The sequence below is a fragment of the Drosophila santomea genome, unplaced genomic scaffold (genome assembly GCF_016746245.2).
Source record: "Drosophila santomea strain STO CAGO 1482 unplaced genomic scaffold, Prin_Dsan_1.1 Segkk5_quiver_pilon_scaf, whole genome shotgun sequence".
Lineage (NCBI taxonomy): Eukaryota > Metazoa > Arthropoda > Insecta > Diptera > Drosophilidae > Drosophila > Drosophila santomea.
The window spans coordinates 112,675-128,876 of record NW_025318991.1 but is presented as its reverse complement, the minus strand read 5'-3'; the positions used below and the strand labels follow the sequence as shown (position 1 = coordinate 128,876).

General features: G+C 36.7%; 1 protein-coding gene and 1 pseudogene across 4 annotated transcripts in view; both read right to left on the bottom strand.

Annotated features, from left to right (window-relative positions):
• The window catches only part of LOC120457591 (DEAD-box helicase Dbp80), a 195,776-nt gene extending 180,190 nt beyond the window's left edge, over positions 1 to 15,586 (bottom strand). For all 4 annotated transcript variants that reach the window (XR_005617035.1, XM_039645101.2, XM_039645102.1 and 1 more), the window contains exons 1-2: positions 15,429 to 15,586; positions 15,270 to 15,370 (exon numbers count right to left, since the gene is read on the bottom strand). Coding sequence is in view for 3 of the 4 variants with exons in the window: in XM_039645101.2 (XP_039501035.1) it covers positions 15,270 to 15,370; positions 15,429 to 15,476 (149 nt within the window). In the remaining variant the exon portion in view is untranslated. The remainder of the gene's footprint in view (positions 1 to 15,269; positions 15,371 to 15,428) is intronic.
• LOC120457595 lies at positions 12,107 to 12,907 on the bottom strand (annotated as a pseudogene).
• Positions 15,587 to 16,202: the final 616 nt, after the last annotated feature.

The following is a 16,202-nucleotide window of genomic DNA, read 5'->3' as shown; positions in this document are numbered from 1 at the left end:
GAAAAATGTTTTGATATTTTTTCGTTTTTGTATTGGTCTTGTAAATTTCTATCGATTTGCCAAACAACTTTTTGCCACGCCCACTCTAACGCCCACAAACAGCCCAAAACTGCAACGCGCACACTTTTGAAAAATGTTTTGATATTTTTTCATTTTTGTATTGGTCTTGTAAATTTCTATCGATTTGCCAACTCTCCTCCGCACTTCCACTAGCTGAGTAACGGGTATCAGATAGTCGCGGAACTCGACTATAGCGTTCTCTCTTGTTTCTAATAAAATTAGTTATGGAATAAGTGACACTAGACAATTTATCAAGTCTGACCCTAAATTGGTTATTGATTACTACATGTTTATTAGTGTTATCTATAATCGTTAGCGTTGTTTTCTAAGGATGTAAAGTCGTCATGATCTGGGGTACCTGCCACGTATTTGCATTAGACGTCTGCACGAGTGCACTCAAAATTTTCGGTTATATGAGTACTCACAAGCTTAAGTCGCAATTCGGCGCGCCGAAACGGTTTCAATAGAGTTAATTGCGCATTGGCTAGCTTTGTTTTTGTTGTATGTGGAATGAGTGAAATTCAAACCAAAGCGGAATGGATAGAATGAGTGGATGCAGAGTAAATGTTTAGAGTACTCGGATAAAATTTTGACATTCTCCTCATTCATGGCTTGCAGGGCAGACGCAGCTGAGCAGAAAATTTTATAATAATAAAAATGCAGAGTCGTTAAAGTGGGCGTGGCTAAAAGTTTTTTTGCAAATCGATAGAAATTTATAAGACCAATACAAAAATGGAAAAATATTAAAACAATTTTCAAAAGTGTGGGCGTGGCAGCTTTGGGCGTTAGAGTGGGCGTGGCAACATGAATAGACAAACTTGCGCTGCGTGTATGTCTCTGGAGTCCGTGTGCTTAATCTCAACCTTCTAGCTCTAGTAGTTTCAGAGATCTCAGCGTTCATACAGACGGACGGACATGGCCAGATCGACTCGGCTATTGATCCTGATCAAGAATATATATGGCCGGACCTGGCCATGACCAAAACAACAAAGATCTCAACAACAACAGTAGCCAGATCGCCAGCAGGAGTCATCCCAACAGCGACGCCACTCGTAGCAACTGTTCAATGACCAGCAATGCAAACGTCAAGAGCAAATGCTTTTGCAATCCAACGAAACACTGATGGTCCTAATTGCTCAGATAGACAAGTTTTTCCAAATGATGGTGTCGATAATGGGACTTGTCTTAAAACTTATTGCCACAAAATTCTTCAGGCACTGCTTAAGCACTCGTTGGACTACTCCCAGTTAACATAGCCCAAACATGAGTAAAATCTCATTTGTGTGTGAAACGCCGACAGTCTTGCTAACAAAGCCCTAGATCTGCAGCTCTTTGTGTTAAATCATCTTATTGATTTCACATTGGTTAGCAATATACACTTTTGTTCTAGGTCGCACTGCAAACTACATGGGTATGATATTCATCAAGAAACCCATTCTAAACGCAGTGGTATTTTTTTTCTTTGTTTTAAATTATTATTTGAGCGGATGCTCGTGTGGTGGAGCGGACGCTCGTGTGGTCGTGGCTCAGCGTTTTCGGCAAGTGCATTGCATCTCACATGTGTTATTGAATTAATATTTAATTAACTCTTTCCTCTTTATTTGACTTTATTTGCTTAAGTTCGAAGGGGCTACCTATAGTACGAGGGCTGCTATATATATTTCTGGCCTAGGCAACAATAAGTGTTGCATGGTGCAATCTGACATTTCCATTGGAAAGTTTGACATTTTTTAGCATAACATCACTCAGAACGTTTTGTCATTTAAACGTGAATGGTTTTATTTACTGGAAATTAAAAATTTCATCTCGGCCAAAAAATGGAATGAACTCGTGAATTTCCATTTTCAAAAATTTTGTTTACCTCGTAAACTTTATTTTCCCCTAATATAAATGTATTTATTAAGTTAATTTTCGCCCATTGAATGGAATACTTTATATTTATAATTTGTTTTTTGATGAGCCTAACTTGGTTTGAAGATTATGTTATCTCATACGCAAAGTGATAATTTTTATACCCGTTACTCGTAGAGTAGAAGGGTTTACTAGATTCGTTAAAAAGTATGTAACAGGCAAAAGGAAGCGTTTCCGACCATATAAAGTTTATATATTCTTAATCGGGATCAATAGCCGAGTCGATCTGACCATGTCCGTCTGTCCGTCAGTATGAACGTCGAGATCTCAGGAACTACAAAAGCTAGAAAGTTGAGATTAGTTTGTCGATTCATGTTGCCACGCCCACTCTAACGCCCACAAACCGCCAAAAACTGCCACGACCACACTTCTGAAAAATGTTTTGATATTTTTTCGTTTTTGTATTGGTCTTGTAAATTTCTATCGATTTGCCAAACAACTTTTTGCCACGCCCACTCTAACGCCCACAAACAGCCCAAAACTGCAACGCGCACACTTTTGAAAAATGTTTTGATATTTTTTCATTTTTGTATTGGTCTTGTAAATTTCTATCGATTTGCCAACTCTCCTCCGCACTTCCACTAGCTGAGTAACGGGTATCAGATAGTCGCGGAACTCGACTATAGCGTTCTCTCTTGTTTCTAATAAAATTAGTTATGGAATAAGTGACACTAGACAATTTATCAAGTCTGACCCTAAATTGGTTATTGATTACTACATGTTTATTAGTGTTATCTATAATCGTTAGCGTTGTTTTCTAAGGATGTAAAGTCGTCATGATCTGGGGTACCTGCCACGTATTTGCATTAGACGTCTGCACGAGTGCACTCAAAATTTTCGGTTATATGAGTACTCACAAGCTTAAGTCGCAATTCGGCGCGCCGAAACGGTTTCAATAGAGTTAATTGCGCATTGGCTAGCTTTGTTTTTGTTGTATGTGGAATGAGTGAAATTCAAACCAAAGCGGAATGGATAGAATGAGTGGATGCAGAGTAAATGTTTAGAGTACTCGGATAAAATTTTGACATTCTCCTCATTCATGGCTTGCAGGGCAGACGCAGCTGAGCAGAAAATTTTATAATAATAAAAATGCAGAGTTTGGACGAAAGCGTAAGTACTTTAGTAATTGTAAATTGTAAAAAAAAATAATATATGTGTAAATAGAATAACACATTTTCATGTGCTAGAAATTTAATTAATTTAACAATTCTGATACTATAAATTACTATTACTAAATTACTATTAATTAATTTAACAATTTTGATACTATAAACAAAATTATGTTTCTGCATTCAGTAATTGATTAATACATGTCTTTCTATTTTTCTGTCTTGTGTTAAAAAGCAAGACAAAAACGAAAAAACAAATACGGAATAAATTTGACGTCGCCAATGCGGCGCACAGTTAACCGTTTCGGTTATTCCGAGTACTCATTCGTGCATTGCCTCGCCGTTCGGTTATAGTAAATTTTTTACTCATGCCTTTACCACATTTGCCAAATCCGTTTTACTCAATGTCTCACTCAGTCAGTCAGAACTTTGAGAAAGAGTACCAAATGCAGCTTTGACTGTATTCATGCAGACGTCTGATTTGCATGCAGTGCCCAATAAATTAGTGGGTCTACTGTTACGGAAGAGGGAGTTAATTTCGTAGAAAGTGTAGAAAGTTAGATTCATTTCGTGGTTCAGGATATGGTAGTTGTCCGCTATTTTCTATGTGTTCAGCTCGTTTATTTAGTGTGTCTTCGATATGCTTCAGATCAATGATATGTATTAGTCCGGTTGTTGATGTTCTTATTTTACCTATTCCCTTATGAATCGTTGCCGTTTGTACGTCCGTATAGTTCGAATTTTCCATGGTTGTTTTGGCTCCGGTCTGGGAAAGTCAGTATTCTGCAAAAAGGGTCAGTCATTTTTTAAGTTACTTTTATATACTGTCCTGTCTGTCTCTGTTATTATAGTGGTTTTGTTATTCTCTTTAACTATTTCCTTTTTGAATTTGAATGATTATTTTGAACCTAATCTGGCGTTAATTCTAACTGAATTGAGAGCTTTTTCGTTGTCCATCACAACGTACTTGGGAACGTACATCTTTTGGTGGAGTAGATGTCGAAATGGATAATCTGTTTTAATTCCGGGTTTGGAGAATTTCTGTCGTATTATCCCTCTGCAAATTTGCATTGCCCAACTATCGTGTCTATCTTCCTCTTCATTTTTTGAAAATAAAATCCTTCGGACAGCTGAAGCTTATTTTCATGAAAACCCCTATGAGCTCTATTATGAACTTTTAAGATTTCCTTAACTTGGACGTTTGCCAAATCTGTTACCTTTGATTGTGTGAAACGAATTCTATACCTCTTAAAATGGACTAGGTATATTTTTTGAATTTCAGCCATAATTGGTTCTAAGTTTGTATGCCATTAATAACAGATGCGTTGAGATATGTCTTGAGGAGTTTTATTAATTCGTCTTTGTGGTATTGTTCCCTGTGAATCTCGAGCCTATGGAAAGTTAGGAAGGGTATACTAAACTTGTAGTGGTCAGACTTCGAAGTGAAAAGAGAAATTTGGTTTTTAAATACGATTATGGGGACTTCCATGCTAGGAATTAAATCGTGAGTTGAACTCTCGGCACTATTGAATTGATCTGACAGAGCGTCTGCTACTACGTTTGCTTTTCCAGGTTTATATTCCAATTCGTAGTCGTATTCTTCCAAAGTCGCCTTCTACCTTTTGATTCTTGCATTATTATTCCAATCTTAATTCCTTCAAAGTTTTTGGGTTTGTAAATTCGGCAATTGCTGTGACTTTAGCTGGATTATTATATATAATTATTATAAATCCGAGGAATTCCACCCGGTATTTGAAAAACTCGCACTTGTCATGTTAAAATTGTCTCCAAGTTTTGTGAATGTGTTTTCTAATCTTTACTGAAAACTACAATATCGTCTATATATGGGCAATTCCACGCGAAGGTCACCCTCGTCTTCCATTTTTTGTCCCGTGCGACAGCGGTAGTTTTTTGCAATTATCTTGAAAATGAAAAGTTGGTTGGAACTCAACTTTTTCACCAATAATAGAGCTATGGGAGAGTAATAATTTAAACCCACTCGCCAAATTTAAAATGCTTTAATTGTGTATTTTTTTTTCCTTTAAAAGCGTACTAATGTCCCGTGCGACAGCATGGAATGGCCCATATGTAGATATAACATATCTTTCCTATGTGGTCTCTAGAATAGATGGATTATTTTTGAGCCCAAAGGGGAGTCGTGTAAACTCGTATTTTGGGATTGAGTACGGAAAACAGTTTATTGTTTCCGAGTTGCGAGAGTACCTAATTTATTTAAGGTATGGGATATTTATCCGCAATAGTTACTTTATTCAACTTGCGGTAGTCTGTAACCATCCTTTATTTTTTTTTGCCGATGCATCAGTCTTTTCGGGGACAATCCACACTGGTGAATTGAACGATGACCTTGAGGGTCGAATGATGCCATCATTGAGGAGTTCCTTTATTTGTCTGTCCACCTCCTCCTTAAGAGACATAGGGTATTGATAAAATTTTGAATAGACGGGTTAGTCCGTATGTCCCCTTTGACGTTAGTTACGAACGTTAGCTTTTCGTTCGGCCTGGCAAAGAGTTGTAGGTATTTATTGGACAGTTTACTTAGGTCTTTCTTTATATGTAATTTAAAACGGTTTTTTATGATCATTAGATTCTTCTTGGTCTAAATAGTTGTTTGCATGGCTATCGTATCCTAAAATAGCATCAAAAGTGTTGTGTGGGAAGTAAGAAAAATGTAATGGGAACGTCGGAACGTCAATTAGAATTTTTAATGTCTTCCCGCCCCCTACATTTGCTTCGAAGTATGGCAAGGAGGACCGGGTAATTTACTAATACGTCTTTCCTATCTGTGTATTCTTGTAGGGTCTTGTCGAATTCTCCAACTGCGTTTTCCTGTTCCAGTTCCTGTTCCTGTTCCTGTTTGAGCGTTTAATTTGCCTAGGGTCAACCTCCATTGGTTCTGATTTTGGTAATGGTTTATGTGCCAATGGTCGATGTGTTGGGGTTGGAAACCCGTTATCAACAGCTGTTTCTTGGGAATGACTGTGGTCTAAATTGTTGGTACGGTGATTGGTATTGTTGTCGTGGTGGACCGTAATTAAAGAGTTGCTGGTATAGATGTGGTTGTTATCGCACTACTGGAATATCATTATAATTGATCTTGCTTCTGGGTAAGGGTACGGATAGAACTTGTGTTGGTCTAATAGTTTCTATAGTTAGCATAAGCTGTATCAAGCTTTAGGCACAAGTGTAGTGCTTGGGGCAAGTCTTGTGGTTCTTTAATACCCAGAAGTTTAGGTAACCCCTAACAAAAGTATCCAGAACCCTGTCCCTATAGAACTCAGTCATGACCCTTTCTGGTTCCAAACATCCTACCGCGTTAAGTATCAAGGAGAGATGGTGGTAAATCTCCTTACAATACTCTTCTACCGTTTGGCTATTTTTCATCATTGTTGTCATCTGATGCTCTAAAGTCTTTACATGACGTTTATCAAAATAATGCAGAGTCAGACATCTGGATATGGCGGACAAATCCAACGGCACATTATAAGATTCTAGTACCGCGTCTGCGTGACCTATTACTTTATTTCTTATGCTATGCTATTATGGTATGCAGGATACCGAAATATTTGGGGCTGCCCATCGTTGCCTCGTAGGCACTCAATACTCTCTCCACTGACTTTCTCCATGAATTAAATTCGGTTCGTTTACCAGAAAATTCTCGTAAGCACTTAACTAATCAGGCACTGTATTGAGGTGGTATACATTTTGTTTCATTGTTTAATCGTTTCGTCATTAGCGACAACAAAATTTGCAGGTGGATTCATTGACCTGGAGAACGCGGGAATCTGCTCCTGCAATGTTTCTGCCACTTTCAAGCTCAATCATCTAATCTTGGATAGAGAGGGTTGCGCGTTTAAGACAGTGCTCTAACTAGGTTATTGGGGTTTTTTTGTTTAATGCTTAACATGTTTTGTTTAACATAATATTTTTTATATTTTCTCGAGGAAAAAAAATTTTTTGTGTTGTAAATTTTGAAAAAATTATATTTTTGTTCTGTTCTTTTTTTTTTACGATTATTAATATATTGTTTTAAAAATGGTTTCCGACCATATAAAGTATATATATTCTTAATCAGGATCAATAGCCGAGTCGATTTGGCGGGAATAACTTCTGACGACACAAAGTTCGAGTTCCCCGACTATCTGATACCCGTTACTCAGCTAGTGGATGTGCGAAGAAGAAATTTCAACACTGACAGTTTTTGGCGGTTTGTGGGCGTTAGAGTGGGCGTGGCAAAAAGTTTTTTGGCAAATTGATAGAAATTTACAAGACTAATACAAAAATGAAAAAATATCAAAACATTTTTCAAAAGTGTGGGCGTGGCAGCTTTGGGCGGTTTGTGGGCGTTAGAGTGGGCGTGGCAACATGAATCGACAAACTTGCGCTGCGTCTACTTCTCTAGAGTCTGTATGCCTAATCTCAACTTTTATAGTTCTAGAGATCTCGACGTTCACATGGTCAGAGCGACTCGTTACTCTACGAGTAACGGGTATAATAAATATTTTATAATACATAGTAAGAAATTAAAATTTGTTGAGCGGTCAAAGACCGTCCGTTTTATTTGGTTATATTTGACGACTAAATTATTGTAACCTAATCTGACCATAAAAAGCGCTGTCGCTGGCGTCGGTCGCGGCAGAGGCCTTGTTGCTGAAAAATCGCGGATGTGTCGCAGACGCTAGGTCAGCAATTTGGGCAAGGGCATTTTTATTATTTGTGGAGCGGATGATCGTGTGGTGAAACAGACGCTCGTGTGGTCATGGCTGAGCGTTTTGGTCAAGTGCATTGCACCTTACATTTAGAACATTTTTTTGCGCAATAGCGGGTGTCAGGCGACTTGAATTTATGTTTTATTAACTTTTACACACACAAGTGCACCAAAATAGGTTTAACTGTTTTAGAGTTCACGATAAAGATTACAGCAGTACCATGTCATCAACACTTAATTTGTTACTGACTTTGCTATGCAGAAGACAAATGAGCAAGTGCTACAAGATAAAGATAAACAGCTGAACTCGCTCTCTATTGAGAGATAGAGGAACACAGCACGAAGGGGAATGCAAAATCTATTGCTGCACAGAGCAATGTACAAGAATGATAAAAATTAAATAAATAAATCAAATTTATGATGAGCTGCTACTGGCGGCGGGCTGCATAGCCAAACATGGATATTAAAAGAATTGTCTTCATATCTCTACAACTGCAAAAAAATATCTTTTTTTCGGCCTCTAAAGTAGTTTCCTCGATCTCACGATCTATCAATGTCAAACATATTTTGGCCTCGCCTAATTTTGAAGTTTCTACTACTATTATTGATAGTAGAGGAACTATACTAAAATTCTTAATACCGTATAATCAATTCATCTGATGACGAAGAAGTAAAATTAGGCATGATACAAACTATCCTTAAGACATGCAACCATAAAATTAAACATGACACGACTGGACAAACACCTGCTCAAATTTATCGTATACGCTGGGTATCCTATATTAGTCACTCAAAAAATTATATTTTAAATATTTCTTGAGCTATCCAGCACCATCGATAGAACGACGCGTTTTCTTTACATGAATCATGTACAAAAAATTCATGTAGCAACAAATTTAACTTTTCTTACGCTAGGGACATTTCATCGTTCAAGATAACTTAATTATTTTCGACGAAATTGTATTTTGATAGCCTTTCCTTTGCAACCCATATCATTCTGCTTCAAAAGACTTGGTTAAAGCCGGAGATACTTAACTCTGAAGTTTTCCCGGTTATGTACACAATATACAGTCTACCTCCAGACGGGTGGGTGGAGTCCTAATTGCGGTTAGGTCTATCCTCACGTCTGAGGTGGTACTTTTTTATGACATTTTCTAATACTTTTTCTGATAGCTCTGTTTATATTGCGTGTTCTTATATTCCGCCGTCTTCTGAATTCTCAGAATATATAAATTCTTTTGTAATATTGGGCTTCAAAATGAATCTTAAAACAGATGTCATCTTCACTGACTTAAGTAAAGCACTTGACTGTGTTAATCATTCACTTTTGGAAACGTGATTTATTAGGTTTCCCTGTTGATCTTTCAAATTGTATTTATCTGAACGGCGGGACGCAACGGGTCCTTTATAAACGGGTTGTCTTTCTTGTCTTCTCCGAGTCACATCCGGCGTCTCACAGGGGATCCACCTTGGTCTGCTTCTTTTTAGTTTGTTTATTAATGATCTTCCCTTAGTACTAAAGCATTCGCGTGTACCTATGTATGTACGCAGAGGATGTTAAATTATGCCTGAAGTATAAGAAAATTTCTTGCCATTCGGGCTTACAAACCGATCTAAATAGGTTTTAAAATATGGTTCCGTGATAACGTACTAAACTTAAATGGCTTTAAGTGGTAAAGTTATGACCTTTTGTCGTGTCTACCCAAGACACGCGACACACTCTACACTAACACTTGGTCTTTTTCTGAAACCTAAACTTTAGTTTTTAGAGCATATTTCTTTTATTTTTAATAAGGGTAGGGGTGTGCTAGGACTTATAAATGGTGGTCTTTGCATGACTAAAACCTTATTCATTTCACTAGTCCGTCCGATTCTTGGGTATGGATTACCTGTTTGGGGTCCGCAATATAGAGTTGTTCACTCCAAAAAAATTTCTGACTGTTTGCTTTACGGTGCGAAAATTGAGATTCAAACTCTATATTACATTCTTATTCCAATAGACTAATGGTAATTAATTTACCTTTCCTAGCTTACCGAAGAACGATGCTTATAGCAGTCTCGCAGAGATGCAAGGAAAAACAAAATACAAATTGTATACATTTATTTTATCCAATAAGCTTAAGGACTAGTATTGCCCCTAAAAGGGCATCCAATAACAAAATCTAAAAAACTTATAAAAACAAGAGTGAGCGCTTTAGTCGAGTTTAGACGTTACTCAGCTGGTGGAAGTGCAATCGAGAAAATCATTATTTTTCTTTTTAATTTTCATGACGAATACGATGGTTTTTATACCCGTTACTCGCAGAGTAAAGGGGTATACTAGATTCTTTGAAAAGTACATATGTAACAGGCAGAAGGAAGCGTTTCCGACCATATAATGTATATATATTCTTGATCAGGATCAAGCCGTGTCGATATGGCCATGTCCGTCTGTCCGTCCATATGAACGTCGAGATCTCAAAAACTATAAAAGCTAGAAAGTTAAGATTAAGCATACAGACCCAGAGACATATACGCAGCGCAAGTTTGTTACAGACCCCAGAGACAAGTTTGTTAATTCATGTTGCCACGCCCACTCTAACGCCCACAAACCGCCCAAAACTGCCATGCCCACACTTTTGAAAAATGTTTCGATATTTTTTCATTTTTGAATTGGTCTTGTAAATTTCTATTGATTTGTTAAACAACTTTTCCCACGCCCAATCTAACGCCCACAAACACCCCAAAGCTGCCACGCCCACACTTTTGAAAAATGTTTCGATATTTTTTCATTTTTGTATCAGTCTTGTAAATTTCTATCGAACGAAAAATTTCAACATCCATGCCAGAAGGAACTCTACTACAGCGTTCTCTCTTGTTCATTTTTTAAGTGACTGCTAACCATTATAAGAATATTGTGCATATTAGCTCCTGGCCTATTTTTTGCTACCAATTATACGGTATTGCTGCTAAAACCCACCATAACAAACTACGAATACTCAGGCATGCTCCGGTAATCGAATTCGTAAGATTTTTTCGATTTTGATTTGAAATCGAACAATTTTGGCTCCAGTTTTCGAAATCGTAAGAATTCTTCAATTGTAAAACGGGCACATTTGTCTGGCCGAAATGAAAATTAAATGCCTTTTTTTTATATAAAATCAGATCCTTTTTACTAAGGGAATAAACAGTTTACTTAGTGGTCTATTGATGTTTATTCCAAATCATTCTGCCATGCTGCCGTCGGCAACAATTTACGATTTGGTAAGGGGTCGATAAGTACGTCACCAATAGCTATCGCGAAGGTTGTCATACTGCGTGGAACGAAAAAGGCAGGTAAAAATACTAATAATATATAAAAAAAAATGCATTAATTAATTAAAAGGATGGCCGAAAGTGGTGTTTGTAAGTAATGCTACTTAATTTAAGTACCTAAATGGTCAAAGTGGTGTAAAAAAGTAATTGCGAACATCGGAAGTAAACTGTGAAAAAAGGGTCCGCTCTATTTTCATATTTGAAAATGTAAGTACAAAAGTATTGAGTCCTTATTTTCAATTAAACACAGAGCTATTGTTTTTGGTGGCAAGTACAAATCATCATTTCAGGACGAGGTCATGCTTGGGTTCATGAAGGATGCGAAGTGAGTCGAATTTTGCAGCACCTTGAATGGAATTGGCCCTTCAATAAAAGATGTTTCAGAGAGGAAAAAGGTAGGATTATTCCACAAATATAAAAAAAGTGGAATATTATAGTAATATATTCCATATTTGGTGTGACAACTGTCAATAAGTGAAGTGGATTTGGTGTGATTTGAAGGGATGCATCTGCAAGAAACTTGCCAAAAATAAGGCGGAGATCAGGGCAACTTATTCACAGCTGCCAATAAGTGAAGAGGATCCGGAAGTTGCCAAGCTATGCGGTTTGTACGAGATGGTGGACGGAGTTGGCGGTTCGGTATATGAAGCTCCATCCTCCGTGGGTAATGTGCTGAATATAAAGAGCGTTGACGAAATAAAAAATCGTTTGCAGAATACCCATTATCTTAAAATGGCGACGAAGAGCCGAGACCCAAGCGTCGTCGCAACAATCCTGCCGCTTCTCTCGACCTGCAAAGCCTGCGCGACTGCAAAAGGAGGCACTTGCGGTCCAGAAGGAAGCGGATCCAAAAGGAGGATAATGCAATCAAGAAGTAACTTCTTAATAAATACCATACCATATTAAGCCAATTAGACCAATAAAGCAACTATAAAAAAAACCGTAGGTGTGATGAAATAAATTTTATTTTTGTAAACTTTTTGTTCAATCTTTACACTAAGAGAGACTAAACAATTTCATCGCGTTCAGGCTGTCCGTCATTATCTCCTTCTACTTCAATGTCGTCCAAAGTATCCTTTGTATCGTCAAATTGAAATTCCTCGGTAATTATCAAGTTTCGCCTTCTAAATAGATTGTGCAAAGAACATCATACATTTACAACCATGCAACAAAACAATGGCTCATAATTTAAGCATCGTTGCAGGCAACGAAAACGACTTTTAAGCAACTCAATAGTCCGTTCGACAATGTTTTTGGCTAGATCATGCCATAAGTTAAATGTAAGCTGATATGTTCCAATCTCCGCGCTCCTGTAGGGAGTTAAATGAAGCTCTCCAGCTCTCTGATGTACACATACCACGACGTTCAAACTGTAATAACCCTTTCTATTAAAGAAAACAGAAGAATTGTTTACAGGCTTCTGAATTCTAATATAAGTTCCATCCAAACAGGCAACTATTCTTGGCAGTTGATATCTTCTATAGAAGTTTACGGAAGATTTCTGCATTTGTTGCCTAGACATTTGGAGGGATATAGCATCCCAACAGAGAAGCCCGAATGTGCTGCGTCCAATGTTTACATGATGGTCCTTGGTCGCCGAAAGCTGATAGCAGCCAGTAGCCAGGTACCCCAACACAGCAGCCAATTGGATTGAGTGTGACAATTTAGTCACTTGCAAATGTAGCTTTACTACCTCCAAAATCATTTTGAAAGTTTGCTTGTTAATCCTGTATGAATTAACAAAGCTGAAAATTGAAAAGTTACTCGCGGAATCTTCAATTATCCAAATCCATTTAATGAACAAAGTTCATATTATCGAAAACCCCAACACATCAAGAATCGATATAAATAGGTAAGTAGCATTAAATAATTGAATTGAATTGTGGCGGTAGCCGTGGGACTCGCGCGTTAAAAAAAAAAAAACATCTAACTGTAGGCATACGAATGTACATGAATGACTTAAGACTAGTAAAAAACTTTAAAATTGCGTCTAATATAGTGAGACGAAATTCTTTAGTAGAGCACTTTTGTCAACGTTCTTTTGTTTAGGGGTCAAGAAAACTCACTATGAAAACTTTTCAATCAGAAAATTGTGCATGATTATATTACAATGGAATGCAGAGACTAACGTTTGCAAAAACTTAAAAAAAACATCCTGTAACGAGGGGATTTATCTTTAGAGGCCAAAAAAAAAGGTATTTTTGCACTCACTTTTCTACAGGCACTTTTTAAATCCATATAATATTTATTATAATATGCCTGAGGTAATACAACAAAATTTTTTTTCCAAGACTTAAAATCATATCGCCACAATTTCAGTCTTAAGTCAACAAAACAATTATTTTCTTACTCGAGAGGTTTCTTTTGTCGTCACAAAAAATTTAGTTATGGTTGCTTTCAAAAAGTGTCTAAATGTTTTTTTTTTTAAATCTTTAGTCCATATAGAGCAATTTCTTATGCTCTTTAAACTGAAAGCTAGATAAACGCTGATGAATTGTCACTCGCAACATTGTGAAAAACATACAGGCATGCTCCGGTAATCGTAATTTTTTTTCGTAAGATTTCGTTTTTAGGTGCTCTGGTTTTCGTAAAATGTTTGCTATCGAAATGTCTCGTTTCATATTAGAGGTCTGCACGAGTGCACTCAAAATTTTCGGTTATTTGAGTACTCACAAGCCTAACTCGCAATTCGGCGTGCCGAAACGGTTTCAAATGAGTAAATTGCGCATTGGTTAGCGTTGTTTTCGTTGTATGCGAAATGAGTGAAATTCAATCCAAAGCGGAATGGATAGAATGAGTGAATGCAGAGTAAATGTTTAGAGTACTCGGATAAAACTTTGGAAATTTCGTCGTTCATGGCTTGCATAGGCAATGATGAGAATTCAGATCTCGAACGAAAGCGTAAGTTCTTAGTAAATTACGTACATATGTACAACATAATATATGTAGATACATAATATATGTGTAAATAGAATAACACATTAATAATAGAGCATTTTCAGATGCTAGAAATTTAATTAATTTAACAATTCTGATACTATAACTTACTATTACTAAATTACTATTAATTAATTTAACAATTCTGATACTGTTAACAAAATGTTGTTTAAGCATTCTGTAATTGATTAAGGCATGTCTTTCTATTTTTCTGTCTTGTATTAAATAGCAAGACAAAAACGAAAAAACAAATACGCAATAAATTTGACGTCGCCAATGCGGCGCACAGTTAACCGTTTCGGTCATTCCGAGTACTCGGTCGCGAGTACTCATTCGTGAATTGCCTCGCCGTTCGGGTATAGTAAATTTTTTACTCATGCCTTTACCACATTTGCCAAATCCGTTTTATTCAATGTCTCACTCAGTCAATCAGAACTTTGAGTAAGAGTACCAAATGCTGCTTTGACTGTATTCATGCAGACCTCTGTTTCATATCGCTTCTTGCTGCTCAAGCACCTATTTTATTTTATTTGTCAAAATCAAACAACGTGCCTGAGTGGCAGAATTAATTTGTGGTGATGAGGAATAAACATCAATAGACCACTGGGTAAACTATTTTTTTCCCTTAGTAAATATGATTTGATTTGATATAAAAATGGCATTTACTTTTCATTTCGGCAATACAAAAATGCCCGTTTTACAAATCGAAAAATTCTTACGATTTTAAATCGAAATTGTAAAAATCTTACGAATTCGATTACGTGAGCATGCCTGATAGTTTCGAGAAGATGATTTTTAAAGTTTGCAGTCATGGAAAGACTGGCTCGACGCCAGTAACTTCCGGAAGCCATATGTATGTATCTTCGGAAATATCAAGAATTAGTTTTTGAAACTTTGACACGATATTCTCAGGCAATATACCTTTTGATTAAAACATAACAAAACACATGGTTTATTATGACTTAAGTGATTTACTGTACGTGGCCACCAAATTTGTTTGCCTGCGCTGGACTTTCCTTTACGTTCTCGCAAAATCTTTAGATCTTTAGAATTTTACAAAGAAGAAACCACTGCGCCTAAATTATGTAGATAACTTTCTTGTTTAATCTTTTGGAGGCCCCTGCAGATCAACTGTAGTCCCGATGTCCGATTATTATTTACAGTTGCGGTATCAAGGTACTAAATAGCACAGTAATTCTTATGAAGCTAATTACATTTTCAACAAAACTTACTCAGCGACATCAAATTCGTTTTCCTCGTCTGATTTAGGAACTCGTAAATCATAATCTAAACACTTTTTATCAGTATCAGAATCTATATTAAGTTTGTCAACCTAAATTAAAGAAATGGGTGATAAATATTTACAAACAATTATATAAACACCCAAATACCAGCTGAGACACCTCCTGATCCTCTGCTTTTTTAGCCCAATCGCCCATATTTACACAGTTAGTCAGAATTGGGAAATTAAGTTTATTTTTTATCAGAGCTACCAAACGGTATTTCCTTAAAGTTATTGGCACTGATAAGTTAAATAATAGCCTATTTCCACATAACGTCTTATGAAGTGTCCATACTTTGTTGTATTATATTATATAAAATTCCTACGTATATTTTACACAGGGTTCCCTTCCAAACACAAAAAAAATTTTGTTTTCATGCAACATTCTAAAAGAATAAGTAAAATGTATGGCAGATACAAATAAAAAACTTTCATTTATTAAACTCAGTTATTGCTTAGCTGTTTTTCTCTTGGTTGTCGACGCTGTGGCAAGCGACGAATTTCGGAAATCGTTGGTGGTCACAGAGGCAAAAGTCGGAGCACTAGGCTTTCTGCTACTTTTGAATTTGGTCGTTGCTTTCGATCCGTCAAAAATTCCAGAAGCGACCGATTCATGCAGTGATGTTGCGATTCGTATTTGATTACCAAGGAATTAAAAAAATATTTTTGACCTTTACTCCTAAGGACAATTTTTGTAATTCGGTGTTGATTTTTTCTATTCTATATTTCTAAAGCTTACAAAAATATTATAAATAACCTAATTTATAATTAACGAAGTTTAATGAATGATACATTCCATACCAACGCACAGTGGTCGGGCTTGTATGGACCGGGCTGCTAAAAATACTTCCAGTGGAGATAAAAATCTATAATTTTTTCCGAA